The following is a 19,315-nucleotide window of genomic DNA, read 5'->3' on the forward strand; positions in this document are numbered from 1 at the left end:
CTACTTCTTGAACCATACCTTCCAGGATTTTTGCTGATTAATTGGAGGTGAGAGTCTCATGGAGTTTTCTGCTGATGCTGGTATTGAACTGGGAAACTCAGATTTCAGCTTCCTGTGTACTTAGGATTACAGCAGAGTTAATAATATTCTTACTGCCAATTCCAGTCCAACACCATGAATTTTTTTTCTCCCCCAATTTTATTTCCTTTATCAGAAACCTGGATCCTGTTGCATGTGTTAAGACATATGCATTTATTTGGTCTGTCACTTGGTGTCTACAGAATCTTCACTTCCCTTTACCCCTCCTGAGTGCTACTTTTATCCTACCCATGATTCCCCACATTTTACTGCCTTCGACATGAAGGACTGCCATACATGCCACTGCCACAACACCCTACCTTTTCACAGATGGCCTTCTCATCCTGCCAGAGTTTGTCATTCCCTCCAGATTCTTTCTCATTGCTCCATTCCAACTGGTGTAGATATTTGCCTTACTCTTATGCATTTAAGTTTTTGTTGTTGTCATTATTTGTTTATATGGGATGTGATACTGGGATTTGAATTCAGGAACATGCACTTGCTAGGCAAGCACTTTTACCACTTGAGCCATGCCTCCAGATTTTTGTGGTTTATTTATTTATTTTCTGATAGAGTCTTGTACTTTTTACCTGGATAGTCCTGGGCCCTCCTATATATGCCTGCTTTGTAGCTGGAACTACAGATGTGTACCCCCATGCCCAGGTTACTTGTGAGAGAGTCTTGCTAATAACTTTTTGCCTCAGTTGACTTCAAAACCTGATCTTTCCAATCTCTTCCTCCTGAATAGCTGGGAGTTACATGAGTGAGCCATCACATCTACCCTTAATGTTTCATTCACTGGTTTTAGGATTGAATTTTCCAGGAATGGAAAAGGAGGAGCTCGCTTGATAACTTGAACTGAAGTTGGTGGCTAGAAGTAGTGGGTGCTGACTTGTGGAAGCTGGTCTCTCAGTGTTTATCCTTAAGACTTGGTATAGGCTCTCTTTTTAAATACTGGGATTTGAACTCAGATTCTCATACTTGCTAGGCAGGCACTGCACTGCTGAGCCGTGCCTCCATTAGGAGGCTCTTTTTGATGTGGGTTAAAGCAGGTGAGAAAACAAGGTCTTCACTTAAGGATCTCCACCATCAACATGTTATCTATAGAGGGGATAGTGAGTGAGTGAGTGAGTGAGTGAGTGAGTGAGTGAGTGTGTGTAGTGTCCTATAGAATGCAAGAGATATTGATGTAATTCCATAAGACTGCTTTGTATATTTACTGGATTGTTCCAGAGTATGGGGGTGCAGAGTTGGTGAAGGGGGCAAAGCCAAGTGAATAGTAGTAGTAATAGTGGTAAGCTAGCATTTATTGAGCCCTTATTTGCTCTTTGTACTTTATATGTACTAGCTCATCTCATTTTTCCTTAAGGAATAGGTCCTGTTATTATTTTATAGGTAAAGGATAGAAGAACAGAATTCAGGTAGGAATCAAACCTGGAGACCTTCATTGATCATGCTTAATTACCTGTAGTATTTGACAGACAAGAGTCCAGTGACTGTATACTATTAATGATGGACACATTAGAGAGCACTTGAGTTTCAAAAGTTTTTATGTATAGCCTGATTTCATCAAGTTAGATAAGAGTTCTAAGTCCCTGAAGGTCTTTGGATCTAAAGCAGAATGCATAACGGAGCAGACTGATGTCTCCCATGTCTAGGTTTTTTAGTACTCTTCAGGAATGGGTGACATATAGGTTATTTTGAATTTTAGCTTTCAAAGGAATGGTGGCTCTTTTGCCTTTCCAAAGGATTCCGTAGTGAAACTCAAGTCAGCCTTTGTCTACCTGGACTGAGGAGTTTAGGCTACACTTTTGGGAAGGCTATAAAACAATGGTAGAAAGCAAGTCCTATGCTTTTGCTGGGCCAATGAAGAACTTAAAGTCCTTTTTCATCTTCACTAGGTTCCCATGATATCTCACTATATGAACAGGGAAATTGAGGACCCACTGTAACATACATTCTAATACATATGTTTGGTAGTAGAGGGCTGAGAGGAGTATATTTGCCCTTGCCCTTTTCTGCTCAGGAGGTAGTAGCTTCATTGCTTTTCTGTGTGCTCTACACTTCCCCTACTCCGCATAGAAGAAGCAAAGTGCTTATTTATAGCCAGTGAGAGGCAAGCCTTTGGTTCTGTTGCAGTGGGGTTTCTGTGTAGAATGGTAATATTTCTTGTTTGAGATTTAAAGTTAGGGAAATTTGTGTGTTGGGTATAAAAAGAGGGAAAACACAAAATTTCTGCATTGTTTCTTTTTATTTCTCCTCTTTTTTAAAGCTTGGGTTTTTTGTGAGTAAAACTTAGCTTTGATTTCATATTTAGTTAGCCCTCTGAGGAGCAGATATTCTAAACATTTAAAGGGAAAATGTAAAGGAAAAGTGATTTGAATTTTTTTTTTTGCACATGTTCCCTCAGAAAACTTTACTAGATTTTTAGCAATGCTCCCATTACTGCCACATCTGGGTTTTCTCTTTTTCCCTCCCTATTTAAAAAGCCCTGAAGTCCTCAGAGCCTCTAGGAGAGAGTGAAACTGAAGGCAGCACATGAGGAGGCCTGAGGCTGTTGCCAGCTGTGCTCTCCAGGCCTCTTTCATTCCCCCAGGGTGCCATACTAGAATGGGGGTTGGGGAATCACAACAATGTGAGCAAGCTCCCTTGGGATTGGCTTTGCTCACTTGCACACTTTCAGCTGGGGTGGTACATGGAGTCACAGACTGGAGAACCAGGGGCCAGTGGCGTGTAACAGCTGAGGAGAGCCTTGGACTGTTTGAGTCTACTTAGCTCCCAGGACTATTGCACAACTGGTTCACCTCATGTTACGTTGGGACTCTTAGCTTTAAAGTTAACTGTTGCACCTGAGAAGTCACCTCAGAATTTTTCTCTGTTCTCTTTTGAACCAGAGCTCCATTTAAAGATGAAGGCCAGTGTCGCATGTTGTTTTGAGAATGATCTGGGAGACACAGAGCTGTAATAATGCTGCAGGTGCTGGTGTTAGGGTCTTGAACTTCAGTAATGAATACTGTGATTTAGAAAAGCAGCCCAGAATGCTGGGAAGTGGCTCAAGTTGCATGGCTATTCCTGAAGACTAGATGGAACAGGGCCACAGTGGGAGGGGAGTAACCCAGGCTCTCTGTTTTTTGTTTTTCTTTTTTTCTTTTAACTTTCCTCCCCTAAGTTTTAGATGCTTCTGGATGTTCAATGCTAGCACCTTTACAGACTGGAGCAGCTCGATTTTCTTCGTATTTACTTTCAAGAGCAAGAAAAGTGCTGGGCTCCCACTTATTTTCTCCCTGTGGTGTTCCGGAGTTCTGCTCCATATCCACCCGAAAGCTGGCGGCCCACGGCTTTGGCGCATCCATGGCGGCAATGGTGTCCTTCCCTCCCCAGAGGTATCACTACTTTTTAGTGCTGGACTTTGAGGCCACGTGTGACAAGCCACAGATTCATCCTCAGGTAACAGTTGCATCAATGCTTCAGAAAAGGTTGGGTGGGCAAGGAGGGAGGGAGGAGAGTCTTTTCTCAAGTCTACCGAGCATTTATCTACTTAGGTGTCGATCCTGCCTAGAAAGCAGGACTTAGTCCAAGAATGTTAGGACAAGGTAGACTTGAGAAATCTCTGGAGAACTGGGCAAATTGTTTCTCTCTAGTCTCAGATTTTGGTAATTGAAATATCCCCTTCTCTCTTGTCCTTTTTCTTTCCTTCTGTCCTCCATACTGCTACCATTTCTAGTCTCTTCCTTCTTTTTCTTTTTTTTTTTTTTGCTGGTCCTGGGGCTTGAACTCAGTTCCTGGGTACTGTCCCTGAGCTTCTTTTGCTCAGGGCTAGTACTTTACTTGAACCACAGCACCACTTTCAGCTTTTTCTGAGTGGTTAATTGGAGATTAAGAGTCTTATGGACTTTCCTTCAGGGCTTTGAACTGTGATCTTCCGAACTCAGCCTCTTGAGTAGCTAGAGTTACAGGTGTAAGCCACCAGTTCCTGGCTTGCTATTCGTTCTTTTAAGGAGTAATTGGTAGCCAGCCTCCAAAATCACCCCTAGTGATTCTTTCTCCTGGTATTCATACCCTTGGCAATTTTCCTCCTGCACTAAATCATAGATGACCCTGTCTCACCAATAATATATAGTGGAAGAAACAATGTGTAACTTCTAAGCTAAGTTATAAAAACATTGCAGTTGGCATTGCTTTGTTGGATCATTTGCTCTGACAGAAGCTAACTACTGGACTTCAAGATCACACAAATAGTCCTGTGGAGAGATAAGTATGTAGGAGCTAAGGCTCTAATCCAAAAGCTAGGACCATCTTGCAAATTGTGTGAATGAACCATCATAGAAATTAATTCAGCCGGGTACTGGTAGCTCATGCCTGTTATCCTAGCTACTCAGGAGGCTGAGATCTGAGGATCGCAGTTCAGAGCCAGCCCAGGTAGGAAAAGCCATGAAATTCTTATGTCCAGTAAATCACCAGAAAACCAGAAGTGGCGCTGTGGCTCAAGTGGTAGAGCGCTAGCCTTGAGCTGAAGAGCTGAGGGACAGTGCTCAGGCCCAGAGTTCAAGCCCCATGACCGCCAAAAAAAAAAAAAAAAGTCATTCAACAGTCCTAGTCAAGCTTTCAGAAGACCACAGCCCCAGTAACATCTAACTTCAACCTCAGCAGAGATCTTTAGCCAGCCAAGTCACTCCCAAGTCTCTATAAGAGATAACATGATTATTGATAGTTTTAAGTCATAAATTTTGGGATGATTTGCTATGTATCATTAGATAACCTGAACAAGTGGTCTTTTAGGAAGGAAACTTTCTTTGCTTGCTTTCTTCCTTATCATCTGTGTAAAAAGCCTTCTACCTTTTAAGGTAATGCTACGAGGAAGCTTGGATTAGCAGCAAATAGGTACCTATTCTGGGTGATATTGAAGGACTTGGTGTTTGCTTAAGGGAATGGTCGGAGAGCAATGTGGTAATTCATTATAGTGAGAGGACCTCGAGTATGCTTGGCTATAGGTCTGTAATTTTTCTGTGCAAAGCTAGGTCATAGAATGTTTAATTTGGGGATGCATAGACATATTGCTCTTATGGGAGTAGCTTTTAATATTAAGCAAAAGGAAGAGAAGGTGACAGTAATGTGGAGTTCTTGGGGGAAGTGATCAGTGAGGTCCAAATATAAACTGACTTCATTTCTTGTTTTATTTTTCCTACGAAAAGGTCTGCTTATTGAATGGAATATGATTTTACCTAAAGCAGACACCACATCCCTTTTTTCTTTCACCTATCCTCTTTCCTGTTTTCTGTTAGAGTAGTGGTTGCCTTTAGGGCATTGGGATCAGACCAGGCCTTGGAAGACTAGAATTGGATAAAAACAGTGCCCTGGGTAAGAAACTATGGATGAAAGTGAATATTGCTTGGGAGCTACCCAAGTCACATACTTTCTCTACTCCTGTTCTTGCCTATGCTGTAGGGCTTTCTATCCTTCCAAACTACTGGAGTTCACTGGCACTGTGGGTTTCCTTGTGTAGTTGGTTGGAAATTTTGCTTATATAGAATTTCCTAAGTAGGAAATCAGGGATCCACATTCTAACATTTCATATTATTTTCCTTATAAATTAGGTTTCAGTCACTTTAGTAAGCCCTAGTAAAACACAAGTCATCTCTTTTGAACCTTCATAATTGTTTAGCACCTCTGATAGGGCATTTGTTGCTTCTTTTTTTCTGGGTCATGTTTAAGTATGTGTTTCTTATCTTTTTAGTTAGATTATAAGTTTGGATAATTGTGTAGCTCTGCTCTCTTGTTCTTCAGAGAACAGAGTTCTCTGTGTTTCTGATCGTGACTCATGTCTCATTTGGTCTGTCAGTGTCACCTTTCTCCTGTCTTTCAAAGGTATTGTTTATTTATTGATTGATTGATAGATTGCAATCCTCAACACATTATGCAGTACTTATTTATATCACTTGTATTACCAATTTTCTTCCCAGATCTAGGCACCAAGGCTTTCTAGACACAGTCTGAATTAGAGCTTGTTACTGTTTACCAGAATCTGAGCCTGATTAAAGATTATCTCCAGAATCAATGAACTCTGATGGTGTGATTCTGAAGACACTTAAGGAATTGGCTGCCCTGGTGCATTATTAGCAAAGCATTAGCTGTTGCTTTAGAGAACTCAGGAAGACGCATTTGCTGTCTTGCTTATCTTTAAAAGGGGAATACGAATGATCTTGGAAATTATAGACCCGTTAGTTTACTGTGATTCCAAAGAAGATACTTGACCTGATCGTCAGATAATCAATCAGCAAACAGCTAGAAGAGCGTGGGGATACTGAGTAATAACTTACATGGTTTTGTGAAGAAGAGCAAATCCTGTCAGATCAATCTAACTTCTTGCAGTGACATAGTGATAGATTTGAGTGGATCTAGGGCAAGTGATAAATGTAATGCATCTCGACTTCATTAAGCTTCTACAGTGCTCTGATCAACAGGTGGGAAGGTGAGTTAAAGGCCACATGTTTGTATTGGCTAACCCTCAGCAAAGGAATGGGCAGCCCTGAGACCTGTTATTAGCAGCAACTTAAAACATCTCTCTCTCTCTCTATCTTGATCTCTTCTATTTCCTTAATATTTGCAGATACCTGGATTCTGATTGGATTCAATAAAAGGTTGGGAGATGGATTAAAGAAGTTTTTAGTCCCAGACAGGCAGGATCCTTTTAGTGCAGTCTGCATAGGTCAGGTCCTCATCACAGCCCCTGATTTGTTTAGGTCTTCTGGTCAGCAAGTGAAATGGAGAAATTGGAAAAGCTCAGAAAAAGAGGAACAAAAATCCCCAGACCCTTTTGGTTCATACCTGTAATCTTAGCTACTCAGGAGGCTGAAATTTGAGGATCACAGTTTGAAGCCAGCCCAGGCAGGAAAGTTTGTGTTATTCTTCATGTTCAGTAACTACCAAAAAGCCAGGAAGTAGAGCTGTGGTTCATGTGGTGGAGTGCTCTCCTTGAGCCCAGGACTTGCACCAAAAAAAAAAAAAAAAAAAAGAGGAGCAAAACATTATAGGCAAAAAGTAGGACTTTGTGAAAAAGAATCAAGTTTTAGCAACTGATTTCTTGTCCATATCTTGTCCATGGGAAATAACTTGGCTTAATATGGGGCCCATTTCTCATTTGTTTCTGGTTTTCAAAAGTCTAAGCTAGATTATTAGAACTATCCTAAAGGAATGCTGTTGTGAAAAACTAACAGGTTTAAGCTCTGTTGTACTTGAGTGAGTAACAATATTGGTTTTAGTATGGTAAAACATCTAGTATTTTCCATTTATCATCATTTTTACTGTTTATTTTTGTACTTTGTTCAGCTAGGTGAAACTGGAGTGGTTGCCAGTAATAGGTTTTGGTGTTCTTGTTTCAAAGCTCATTTTATTTGTTTTACATGTTTTGATTCAGATTAATGTGATAGGTATTGGTTGAATATAAGATTGTTTTTCATTGGAAAACATTTTTTCACTTAAATATTAATTTAGTAGTTTAAAATATTTTAGAGGCTCTAAATGTGAGAACTATAGTTCCTTTCTTGTTTTAGGAATTGCTACTTGATATGAAATAGATTTTTATCTGGTTTAAAAGAATCACAGCTCCTTTGTCCTCACTAGTAGGAGTTCTTGTTGCTCATTTTGGTGTGGATGTGCTTCGAATGATGGTTGTTATGACCCTGAGGCCCAGAGAGCAGCCTGAAAGCTTTGGCGGGATCTTTAATTGTGCATCTTTAACCTCAGGGCAAGTTCTCTTACCACCTCAGTGTTCAGAGGAGACCAAAGCAAATGTAAGTGAAGAAAATGCAGTGTAGGCCATAGTTCAGGGGGAGGAGGAAGTAACCTCAGCTGTCTGGATGGCCTACTGGGGAGGGGCAGCTCAACTCAGCTCCATCTGGGGAGCTGACATCCTGACTGCTATCTTCATCCTTCCCTGAGTTCTTCCAGGGCCCTCCATTAGGCTCTTGGGTAGCCTTTCTCACTGCTCTGAATCAGCCCTGACTGCTGTTTCCCTTCTCACCTGCATTCAAGTGCCTATAATTTTGGAGAAAACTGACCTTTGGGTTGAGTTTTTCTGGTATTTGGTCTTTCTCTGTAGAGGCTGGTTGGCTGGCCTTTCTTTTTCATCAATCTTTTTTCCTTCCTCTTCCTTCTTCCTCTCTTCTTCCCTGTTTCTTCTTTCCCTCCCTTTCTCCCCCCCCTTTTTTTTTTATTTTTATAGAAACCTTGAAAAGACTCCCATCTGCATTTTGAGTTAGAACCATGACTAAAGGAGTTTTCTCTTTTATAGAAAATTGTCCAGATGCTGGGTTATTTTTAGAGGGTAGGAAGGAGGAAGGTCTGATAGTGACAGAAGAGAAGGAATAATATAGAAGAGAAGCACTTGGAGGATTTCAGTATGGCCTTGCACCAGCATATTCTTACAGTCTTTCATGAAAGAGACATTTTAGAGAACTTCATGAAAAATTGGCTAAGATATCTACAAATCAAAGTATACTGATTGTCTTCCATTGGTTTTCCTCTATTCAAAGCCGAATGGCAGATGGGCTCCAGTGGCTCATGCCTCTAATCATAGCTACTCAGGAGGCTGAGATCTGAGGATTGCAGTTCAAAGCCAGCCTGGGCAGGAAAGTCTGTGAAACTCTTATTTCCAATTAACCACCAGAAAACCGGAAGTGGCACTGTGGCTCAAGTGGTAGAGTGCTAGCCTTGAGCTGAAGAGCTGAGGGACAGTGCCCAGGCCCAGAGTTCAAGCCCCATGACTGACCAAAAAAAAAGCCAAACGGCAGGAATTCTCTTATTTCCTCTCCAAATATTGTTCCTTCCACTATAATTAACTTCTTTCCTTTCTGTTCTTGGTTTCTTTAATCTTGAAGTAGAAAGTCAGTAGAGATAAAGAATCCACCTTTCCCTCCACTAGCCAACCTTGGTTTCATCTCCTCTAAATGGGAGAGGTTGGATCAGAGGTTTTAGCATCAGAGCCTAGTTGTTGATTTTAGTCCCTTTGCCCATATCCCCAATCAGCCTCTACATTTTCCTGTACAAACAGGCAAAGGCGCTGATGCTATTCTTCTAAACTGGGAAATGAAATGCAAAACCGACGTTAATGTAACATTATGGTTGAGATTAAATGCACCAAAATCAGGAAATTCAAAGTTATGCTTCCCACAGCAACTATAACTCAGCCTCATCTGGCGTGTGTAGTATTTTGTGATAGTGTGGATGGTGTTATATGTTAAGACATTAAAGTTAACACCATAAGCAGAGCACAAAATGCTTGAGGGGGCTGAGTTATGACGACTGTGTGAGCCATAAGTGTTCTTGCACAGGCTCTAGATTCCTGAAATAATTTTTCCCCTGCCCATCAGACCAATTATTGCCTTTCTTTTTAGTTATATCTCTGCTTTAACGTATCTCTTCTTCTAGTATCATTATAAATGAATTCTACCATTGGTGGCTAGTAATGATAGTGGGACGAGGAGGCCCACTAGGCCCTTTTGTCCTTTTTGTCACTGCCACCCTCTCCACAGGCTGCTGTTTTTCAGTGATGCTCCCTAGAGATGAACCTCTCCCAGACTCTCATGTCCCCCTAACTAGTGCTCCTTGAATGAGAACAAGCATTTGTTGTAACAAGGTCTTGACTGTGTTGTAACTCCACATGAGAGTGAAGGCCCTGTCTATGTGGAGCAGATGCAGCAATGTAGAAATAAAATACACATCTCAGAGAATGGAACACTGATGCATGGTGATGCTGCCTTGTGTATTTGGCATAGCAGAGGCACAATCAAAGTGGGTTTATTCCTTCTGTTTAGACTACTTCTCTACCCTCCCTAGTGTTTTTACCTATAAGCTGCCATGGTGTTGTTAGGCTGTGGAGTTGCCTGAGGGTGGGGCCAGGAATTTTCTTGGGGAATACTGGGTCACTGGTAACAAAATCACTACATAATTTAGTGCAAATTAGGCAGCATCCCCCCTAGCGTCTTATTATTCTGGTGGCTTCCCCAGGGCTGAGACAGCTGTTGGAATTCAGATTTTGTTAGGCACTGGGCTAAGTTTGGTGGTAGAGAAGAGCTCTAAAGAATAGTAGTATTGATAAGTGAAATCAGGGTCTGTAAAATAATAATGACACTGAGGTGCCTTTTAAAGTTTTTGTTGGACATAATAAAACCAACCAAGTCTGTAAAGGAGTGGAGAAGACCTCATTTTAACTACCAGTGGCAAAGAAAAAGGTTTCTCTTTGCTCTTTAGCAAATGATTAGGTAAAAAAAACACTAAGAAACAGCCCCTGCCTTCAAGGAGTTCAAAATCCATTATAGTAAGGCATAGGTGAGAGTATGCTAGCTACTTTTATACATGCAAGTATTTGTTCAGTAAGGACTTAAAAGAACAGTGTGTACCAGAGGGGGCAAATAGGGTGCATATTATGACAAATTTAGGAGACTAAGAGGGCCACATAAGGTCTAAGGCTTCTCACAAATGTTATAGCAGGGACGAAAGAAGGGATCACAGAGTGAAACAGGGTAAATTGGCCAAGTCTGAACAAACGGAGCAGGATTTTAAGCTTGTTTGTAGGAATGTTGAAGATGAGAGAGGGAAAATGAAAATGTTGAACCTGGAGAATATTTCTTTTGTTATTTGAATTATCTGTATCAGTTATATGGCCTTTCTTACATTCAATAGAAGGTCTCATTGGGATGCTGTGAGAGAATGGAGGCTAGAAGAGATTTAAGAGAATTTGAGTCAATAAAGTCTGGGTACTAAGGGTGAGGGTCAAAGTGGAAGTTTGTGTGTTGAGACTCTGAGGCATTGTCAGGGAGACTAAGCTGATAGCTCAGCTATCATTAAAGGTAGCATTTGGGTTCACTAAGTCTCTAGGGAAAGGCAACGACTAGAGAATGATATGACCCCTTTTCTCTTCCCAGAGTATTGGGAATTTGGAATTGGATCAGCTAGGACCCAATTTCAATAGAACATGGAGGTTTAGACCCTTCCAACAGATAAACGGCTGACTGGCTAATATTGGGAGGAATGTGGAAGGAAGAATTAATGAAAGAAGTAAAAGGGTCTGAATAACAAGAGAGTAGCAAGAGCAGAGCTCTCTAGTGGGGGTAGAGCTTAAACTTTCCCTCAGAATCCATACTTAGCTATAGGAATTTAGCCATAGAAAAGCTGACAGGACAGGTTGGAAATGGTGAGATGGGGGAGTAACATCTGGAGGCATATGTGAAATGACCTCTTAGGCTTTCTTTCTCTCTGCCTCATCTTGTATTGTTTCTATTCTCCCTTTATTTCCCTCCCTCCCTCCCTCCCTTCCTCCCTTCCCTCCTTCCTTCCCTCCTTGCTTGCTTGCTTTTCTTTCTTTCTTTCTTCTCTGATCTCTGTTGTTTAACCTGAGGAAACTGATAATAGGAGAGGGTTATTCAATTTCTGTGTGTCATTAGGAAGGAGAAACTTGTTAGGATACTTTACTGAAGAGGAATGTATTAGTTGAGAGACATGCTATTGGGCTAGACTAAGGTAGTGATGGTGGGAGTGGAGAGAAGTTATGCGGTATAGTTTTTAAGTGCTTAGAAGTCTGAGAACCATATTCTTTCATAGTTCATAATTCCCTTGGATTTTCGTGGGCTATTGAGGATTTACGATAAGTTGAATATAGAATCAGTGGTTGTTATAAATGGAATACTTTTGAGTTGAAAGTCTACTTCAAAGGGAGTAGGTAAGGACAAATGTTTCAGGTGAGCTACTTAGTAGTAATGAAGGTAGTGACTCCTAGAATCTATAGAAGCACTATTTGTCCATTATTCTAGAGGAGGTGAGTAGTGATGGTTAGGCAGATAGGATGATAACTGTCTAGAAAGCTTAGAATCCTGCTCTTTCCATAAGAATGATAAAACTGAGAGTCCTGACTTGAGATTGAAGTATCTAGAAAGGAATCTAGGCATGGTGTATGTTTATTTATGGGTCCTTCTTCCAGTTTTAGCAGCATTAAAAGGCCTACTGATCAACTGAAAGGGATTGATAGTTATTTGGGTTCAGGAAAGGTAGATTCATGCCATTTTGATACGGTCTATTTTTACTGGAGTACCAGTGTCAAGGGCAGGTCCCAAAGGAAGTTTATATGGATAGTGTAGAATGGGGTATGATATTGGGAAGAAATATCCAGGTTGATATCTCAGAATCAACAGGAATTTATTTTATCCTATTCCAGCTTTGTGGCCAGTATTAGACCTTTCTCCAGATTAGACAGACAAGCCACGATTCTGTCTTGAGAGGTCTTCATAGGCAAGGTATCTAAACTACCTTTATGATATGTTGGACTGAAGAAAAGTTCCTCTCATAGTCTCAGAAAATAGGATGCTGAATTTCTACAGGGAGCAGAAAATAGTTCTAGACTAATAAGCTTCTGCTATTCAAAGTATGGTCTGAGGAACCAGCATTATCATTACCTGGGAGGTTGTTAGAAATGGAAAACTTACCAGGCTATGCAGCAAAGTTAAACAGAATCAGCAGTTTGAGAATTTGAAGTCTGAGAAACAAACACTTGTCTGGACCAATGCCTCTCAAACTTCAGTGAACATCATCAGAATCACCTGGAAAGCTGGTTAAAACCTAGACTGCTGGCCTCTTCCCTACACCCAGTGCTTCTGATTCAGATACTCTGGGAAAAGGCTAGGAATGTTCCCCCCTCCCCTTTTTTTTCTTTTTTTCTTTTTTTTTTGGTCCGGTCGTGGGGCCTGAACTCTGGGCCTGGGCGCTGTCCCTCAGCTCTTCAGCTCAAGGCTAGCGCTCTACCACTTGAGCCACAGCGCCACTTCCGGCTTTTTTCATTTTGCTTATGTGGTGCTGAGGAATCAAACCCGGGGCCTCAGGCATGCAAGGCAAGCGCTCTACCACTGAGCCACCTTCCCAGCCCCCTTTTTTTTCTTAAAAACAAAAACAGTGCTGGGTTTCCAAGCCAGGGTTTCATCCTCGTAAGCACTCTACCATAAACAGAAATTTGCATTTCTGACAAGTTCCTAAGTGATGGGGGGCTGTTTATGAGGTACTTTGGTTTGAGAAACAGCTAACTGTCTTAACTTTCTCATCCATCCATAAAATAGAGGATTAATTTCCACCAGCTTAGGAAGCTATATGGGAGCCAATGTGTGAGAAAAAGATTCAGTGCATTGTGAACAGGATGTCTGATTTTTTTGTAAGTCTTTCATGCCAGCACAACTGTTCCCCTGTTCTTGTTCTGGCTATCAGGTGTGGATGGAGAACAGGAAATAGGAATGTGATCTTCTGGGGAGACATAACTAGTTATTGGGGTTGTGGGTAGTAAGCAAAGGCTCTTAAGCAAATTGCCTCGAAAGAACACGTTTTGCCTGAGTAGGTTTAGTTCTGTCTTGACTACCTGTCATCCCCAGCTAGTAAACCTTTAGTACAGAATTTTGATTGGTTGGAAAATTAAGTCTTTGTATAACCAATTCTGTGATTTATCTTGTGATCCTCATTAAGTTAAGTTTCCCCCTACCTTAGGTGACCAATTAGACAGGCTTTGACGGCAGGTGCCCAAGCCCCAGAATGGAGACTCTGGGCTTAACAGAGTTCTGATGATACGCAAGGTGTAATGGTTAAGAGGATGGATTCCAGAACTGGACTGTCTAGATTTAAGTCTTATCTCTACCACTTGTGAACTGTATGATATTGGTCAAGTTACTTTTAATCTTTATGTCTAATTGCTTACTGGTATAATACAGTTAGAAATAGTATGAGTATTCTAGGACTCATGGGAGGATAAGACCAACTAATATATGTAAGTGCTCAGAATAGTGCCTAGCATGGAATATGTGCTAGCACTTGTTAGTGGAATTACACAAATATTCTGATTCATGGCCGCAAAATAAGCTTTTGGATTATAGCAGGTGGCTGGAAGACAAAACCTATGTCTCTGGGAGCTAAGAGAGTATCTTTTGGACCTTTGTTCACATAGTGGGTAGAGTCAGGGTACTACCCAGAGAGATTTGTTTTTCCCCCACTGGAATGTAAGTTGGGCTTAGTACCTCCTTGCACTTTATGCCTAGCCTTAGTGCTACCTCAAGGGGATCTCTCCTGCACACACATAACCTGATATTTGTTTAAATTAATTTTTTTTTTGGGTCCGGTCGTGGGCCTGAACTCTGGGCCTGGGCACTGTCCCTCAGCTCTTCAGCTCAAGGCTAGCACTCTACCACTTGAGCCACAGTGCCACTTCCAGCTTTTTTTTTCTGCTTATGTGGTGCTGAGGAATTGAACCCAGGACCTCATGCATGTAAGGCAAGCGCTCTACCACTGAGCCACCTTCCCAGCCCAAATATGATTTTTCCTTTTTTGGTCTGTCATAGGGCTTGAACTCTGGGCCTGGGTGCTGTTCCTGAGCTTTTCAGCTCAAAGTGAGCACTCTACCATTTGAGCCACAATGATAAATTAATTATATGACAAACATATGTATATAGGAAGCTATAGAGAAATAATTTGATTGTTTGTGCCCTGAAGGGTCACTTTCATAAAGGCTAGTAATATCTGAAAGTATTTACAAACAAGTGTACAGAAATGTCTGAGTGGAGCAATTTCAGATTAAGGTAGGTGTAGGAGATACTAATGTATGCACTGTGGGTGAGGATATGGTTTTTAAGACTTTTGGTTGCCTTCACTTACTGGTATTATGCGTATGTGTGCATGTGTCAAATTTTAGTAAAGGTAAATTATAATTTCACTCTTTACTCCCTCCACTTCAAATAAAGAATAACATTGTCTGTTGTCAGACTCTTTTCTACATTTTAATTGCTTCAGGGTTCGTGCAGATGTGTGGAGGGGGGACATGTAGGTGAAAAATCAGCCTTTTAAAGCTCTGATTTTTTTACCCTTCCTTGTCCTGAAACTTTGAACATCAGCTCTCATCTGTCAAAGTGTAAATCAGCAATTAAAACCCAAACAGCCAAATGCCAAAGATGACCTGAAGCACAAAGCAACTGACAAACAAGTCCGGACAAATCGACGGGTAATTTATAAGCTTTGCCCTAAAATCTAATTATTTGGCAATTCGAATTTGCAGCCAGCCAGGGCCCGGCAATAAATTTAACCCGCCATAAATTATTTAGGAGCAGGCTGTGGTGTAAATCAAAACCACGAGTGTTTGTTTAAGAAATAAGCTCCTTGTGCATAAAATGCTTTTTTTTTTTCCCCCAAGAGAGAAACTGTTAAGCAAATGATACCCCACTGTCCAGTGCAACCCTCACTTCTCTTCCCTGTGGCCACAAGTCTCCTTGATCCTTTGGAGAAAGTGCTGCCCTTGCCTGGCATTTTACCCCATACCAAGTATTTGGCTAAACCCCACATGCTTGCCATGTGGTGTGGTATTGCTTTTGGATTTTTATCAATCTTGTAGTAAAGGGACACATACTTTTTAGAATTTTCTTCAGGTGGCGGGGGTGGGGGGCGAGGTAAGAGGAGAGAAGGAATAGATTAATTATTATTGTCTCCAACTTGAGGCAGTGTCAGTTATTTCTTAGATTGAGGCAATCCATGAAAAATAGATTTGCTCATTCTTTCATATAGGACCACAGAAACATCAACTCAGGCAGAGGAGATTCTGTTGTTCGGGAAAATGGGCTAGACTGCTATATGATTAACCACTGCCACAACCTGAGTCTTTTCTGTTTAAATTCTTTTTGTTGTTGTTTTATTTTCTCATCCAGTCTTACACACTGTAGACAATTGAGTGGAAAGGAGTTTGAATACCCTGAAAAACACCTATACATTTATTTCACACATTTATTTCTTGTAATATCTGCTGATAATGGGTTTGAAATTTCATTTGAAATGCTATTGCAGTCTTATCCTCAGTTTATCTGAGGAATCATTGGTTCCTAATTGAACAAGTTTAAAGCAACTATGTTTAAAACTTCTGAAGCCAGGTGTAGTGGTTCCTGTCCATAATTTCAGCTACTCAGGAGGGGGATATAGGAGGATCTCAATTTGAGACCAGCCCAAGCAGAGTTAATGCAAGACCATATTTGAGAAACAAACTAAAAGCAAAAATTACTGGGGAGGGGGCTGGGAAGTTGGCTCAGTGGTAGAGCGCTTGCCTTGCATGCCTGAGGCCCTGGGTTTGATTCCTCAGCACCACATAAGCAAAAAGAAAAAAGCCGGAAGTGGTGCTGTGGCTCAAGTGGTAGAGCGCTAGACTTGAGCTGAAGAGCTGAGGGACAGTGCCCAGACCCAGAGTTCAGGCCCCACAACCGGACCCCCCAAAAAAAAAATTACTGGGGAGGAGTGGTTTTCAAAAAGTAGAGTACAGAAGTGGTACTGTGGCTCAAGCGGTAGAGCGCTCGCCTTGAGCTGAAGAGTGCAGGGACAGTGCCCAAGCCCAGAGTTCAAACCCCACGACCGACAAAAAAAAAAAATAATAAATCTGGGGCTTGGAAGGTAGCTCAGTGGTAGAATGCTTGCCTTGCATGCCTGAGGTCCTGGGTTCGATTCCTCAGCACCACATAAGCAAAAAGAAAAAAGCCGGAAGTGGTGCTGTGGCTCAAGTGGTAGAGCGCTAGCCTTGAGCTGAAGAGCTGAGGGACAGCGCCCAGGCCCAGAGTTCAGGCCCCCAAAAAAGAAGTAGAGTACAAGGCCCAGAGTTCTATCTCTAGTACTACAAATAAAAACAAAAACTGTCTGCTCCAACTCACTTAAAATGATATAGCAAATGAGTATTGTTTAGTACGTCTTTTTTTACTTCTCTTGTCTTCTCTGTCCTCAAGAAAAAAACATAATTGGAGTTAGCAACTATGTTTGCCAGGTTTAGAACCCTGGATTCATTGGCAAATCTGAGTTCTGGGTTTTTTGTTTATAGTTGTCACCAATTCCCATCTACCATCAGCAGATCAGCCTCTTGGGCAATCTAATAATGAAGTTTGTGAATGGTTGTAGGATAACCATTTCAATTTTAATACTGTATTTCCAGAAATCCTTGGACCCAGGCAAATAGGTCAGCTGTTCAAGCTAGGTAAAACTGGGGGTTAGTGGTCTGTTTCTGTTGAGGAAGAAAACCACTTAAAGGCATGAGAGTGAATGGATCTGGTAGAATGTACTTTGGAGTGCTATATATGTAGGCATGAACATAGCTCTACTACCTAATTTCTTTGTCATCTTAGGTAGATCAACTTCCAGAAAGTTCTCTGAAAGCAGTGTTTTATTTTCATTTTAATTGAGACAAGGTCTCTATGTAGCCCATCTGGTCTTGAACTTTCAATCCTCCTGCCCTTACCTCTCAAGTGCTGATATTGCAGCTGTGTGCCACCATATCCAGCTCTAGAGCCAGACATATATTCTCTATCTGTCACATGTTAGCTTCTTCATGTGTATGCTTAACAAAAGTTGAAAGAGGGAAACAGTGTCAGAATGGGAGTGAAGTAGCAAGAGATCCTAGTGGGTTCTGCCATTCTGTAGCTTATAACAAACAGTACCATCTGTGCTACTGCACCTATATTGTAGGCTTCCTATGATTTAAGAGCAGCCTTTTACTAGGAGATAGCAGACCAAGTTCCCTTCAGACATTTTTTTAACCCTATTGACTTTGAAAGCTAAGTCTCCTTATTTCTTATTTGGAGTTCTGCCTTCATTCTTTACTACTTCTTTACTAGAAGTATAGATGTAAGCAAGTTGCCTTACCTTCTTGGGCCTTAGTTTATTGTGAAATAGGGATAGTAATGATTCCTACATAATGAGTTACTTGGAGGATTGAGATCCTATTGGCACTTTGTACAGTGTCTTTTGACAGAGTAAACAATAAATGTAAGAAATAAGATACTTCCATTTGGACACTGGTGGCTCATGCATGTAATCCTAGCTACTTAGGATGCTGAAATCTGAGGATTGTGTTTTGAGGCCCACCTGGGCAGGAAAGTCTGTGAGACTCTTATCCCAATTAACCAGCAAGAAGTTGAAAGTAGAGCTATGGTTAAAGTGGTAGAGTGACAGCCTTGAGCAAAAAGATGAAGGACAACATCCAAATTCAAGTCCCAGCACTGACACATGCATGCACACACACACACACACACACACACACACACACACACACACACACACACACACACACACACACACACACACACACACACACACACACACACCATTTTTCAAATGTTGAGAGTATTGGAGACTAGCTCTTCTCTACCCTTTGTCCTGACACACACACACACACACACACACACACACACACACACACACACACACACACACACACACACACACACACACACACACACACACACACACACACACACACACACACACACACACACACACACACACACACACACACACACACACACACACACCATTTTTCAAATGTTGAGAGTATTGGAGACTAGCTCTTCTCTACCCTTTGTCCTGACTCAGAATCTCAGAGAGCTGCCACATCTTGTTTTATTTATTTCTGTGTCTATACCTAGTTCCTGCCTCGTGAAAAATAGGTGTTTAATAGTATTGGTGTATGACATGATGATGGTGATGATAACATGGCCTAGCTCCTGAGATTCATAAAGGTAAAATAAGAAAATGTAGATGAGCTGGGCCCTGGTGGCTCACACCTGTAATCCTAGCTACTCAGGAGGCTGAGATCTGAGGACTGAGGTTCAAAGCCAGCCCAGGCAGTAAAGTTCGTGAGACTCTTTATCTCTAATAAACCGCTAGAAAACCGGAAGTGGTGCTGTGGCTGAAGCGGTAGAGTGCTTGCTTTGAGCTGAAGAGCACAAGGACAGTGCCCAAGCCCAGAGTTCAAACCCCACGACCGACAAAAAAAAAAAAAAAAAAAAGTAGATGAAAACACAAGAAGTACCTAAGTGAGGTCCTTTCTGTTCTGACTGCTCAGAATCAGAACAAAAAGCTCAAAAGCTCCTCTTGTGCATCTTCAGTGGATGCATCCAGAATGAATTTGTTATAATAACTCCTGATGCTGATGAGGAATTGCTTCTCTCCTGCAAAATCAGGCTATGAGACTGTCTCTTGAAAGTCCCTCTTTTTATTCTTCTTTTTTTTTTAAAAAAAAAATTTTTTTTTTTGTCGGTTGTGGGGCCTGAACTCTGGGCCTGGGCGCTGTCCCTCAACTCTTTGGCTCAAGGCTAGCAGTCTACTACCACTTGAGCCACAACTCCACTTCTGGCTTTTTTTCTGCTTATATGGTGCTGAGGAATCAAACCCAGGGCCTCATGTATTCAAGGCAAGT

At 41.4% G+C, this 19,315-nt stretch overlaps 1 protein-coding gene across 9 annotated transcripts in view; it reads left to right on the forward strand.

Moving 5' to 3' along the window:
* The window catches only part of LOC138803420 (ERI1 exoribonuclease 3), a 134,823-nt gene that overhangs the window by 12,867 nt on the left and 102,641 nt on the right, over positions 1-19,315 (forward strand). For 5 of the 9 annotated variants that reach the window (XM_069987398.1, XM_069987393.1, XM_069987397.1 and 2 more), the window contains exon 3: positions 3,248-3,525. The exons of 3 other annotated variants lie outside the window; for them this stretch is intronic. In XM_069987398.1, coding sequence (XP_069843499.1) covers positions 3,271-3,525 — 255 coding nt within the window. In that variant the 5' untranslated portion in view covers positions 3,248-3,270. The remainder of the gene's footprint in view (positions 1-3,247; positions 3,526-19,315) is intronic. One more of the 9 variants, XM_069987394.1, reaches the window with a different exon arrangement.

This window comes from Dipodomys merriami, unplaced genomic scaffold (assembly GCF_024711535.1).
Source record: "Dipodomys merriami isolate MVZ:Mamm:240054 unplaced genomic scaffold, mDipMer1.0.p SCAF_34, whole genome shotgun sequence".
NCBI lineage: Eukaryota > Metazoa > Chordata > Mammalia > Rodentia > Heteromyidae > Dipodomys > Dipodomys merriami.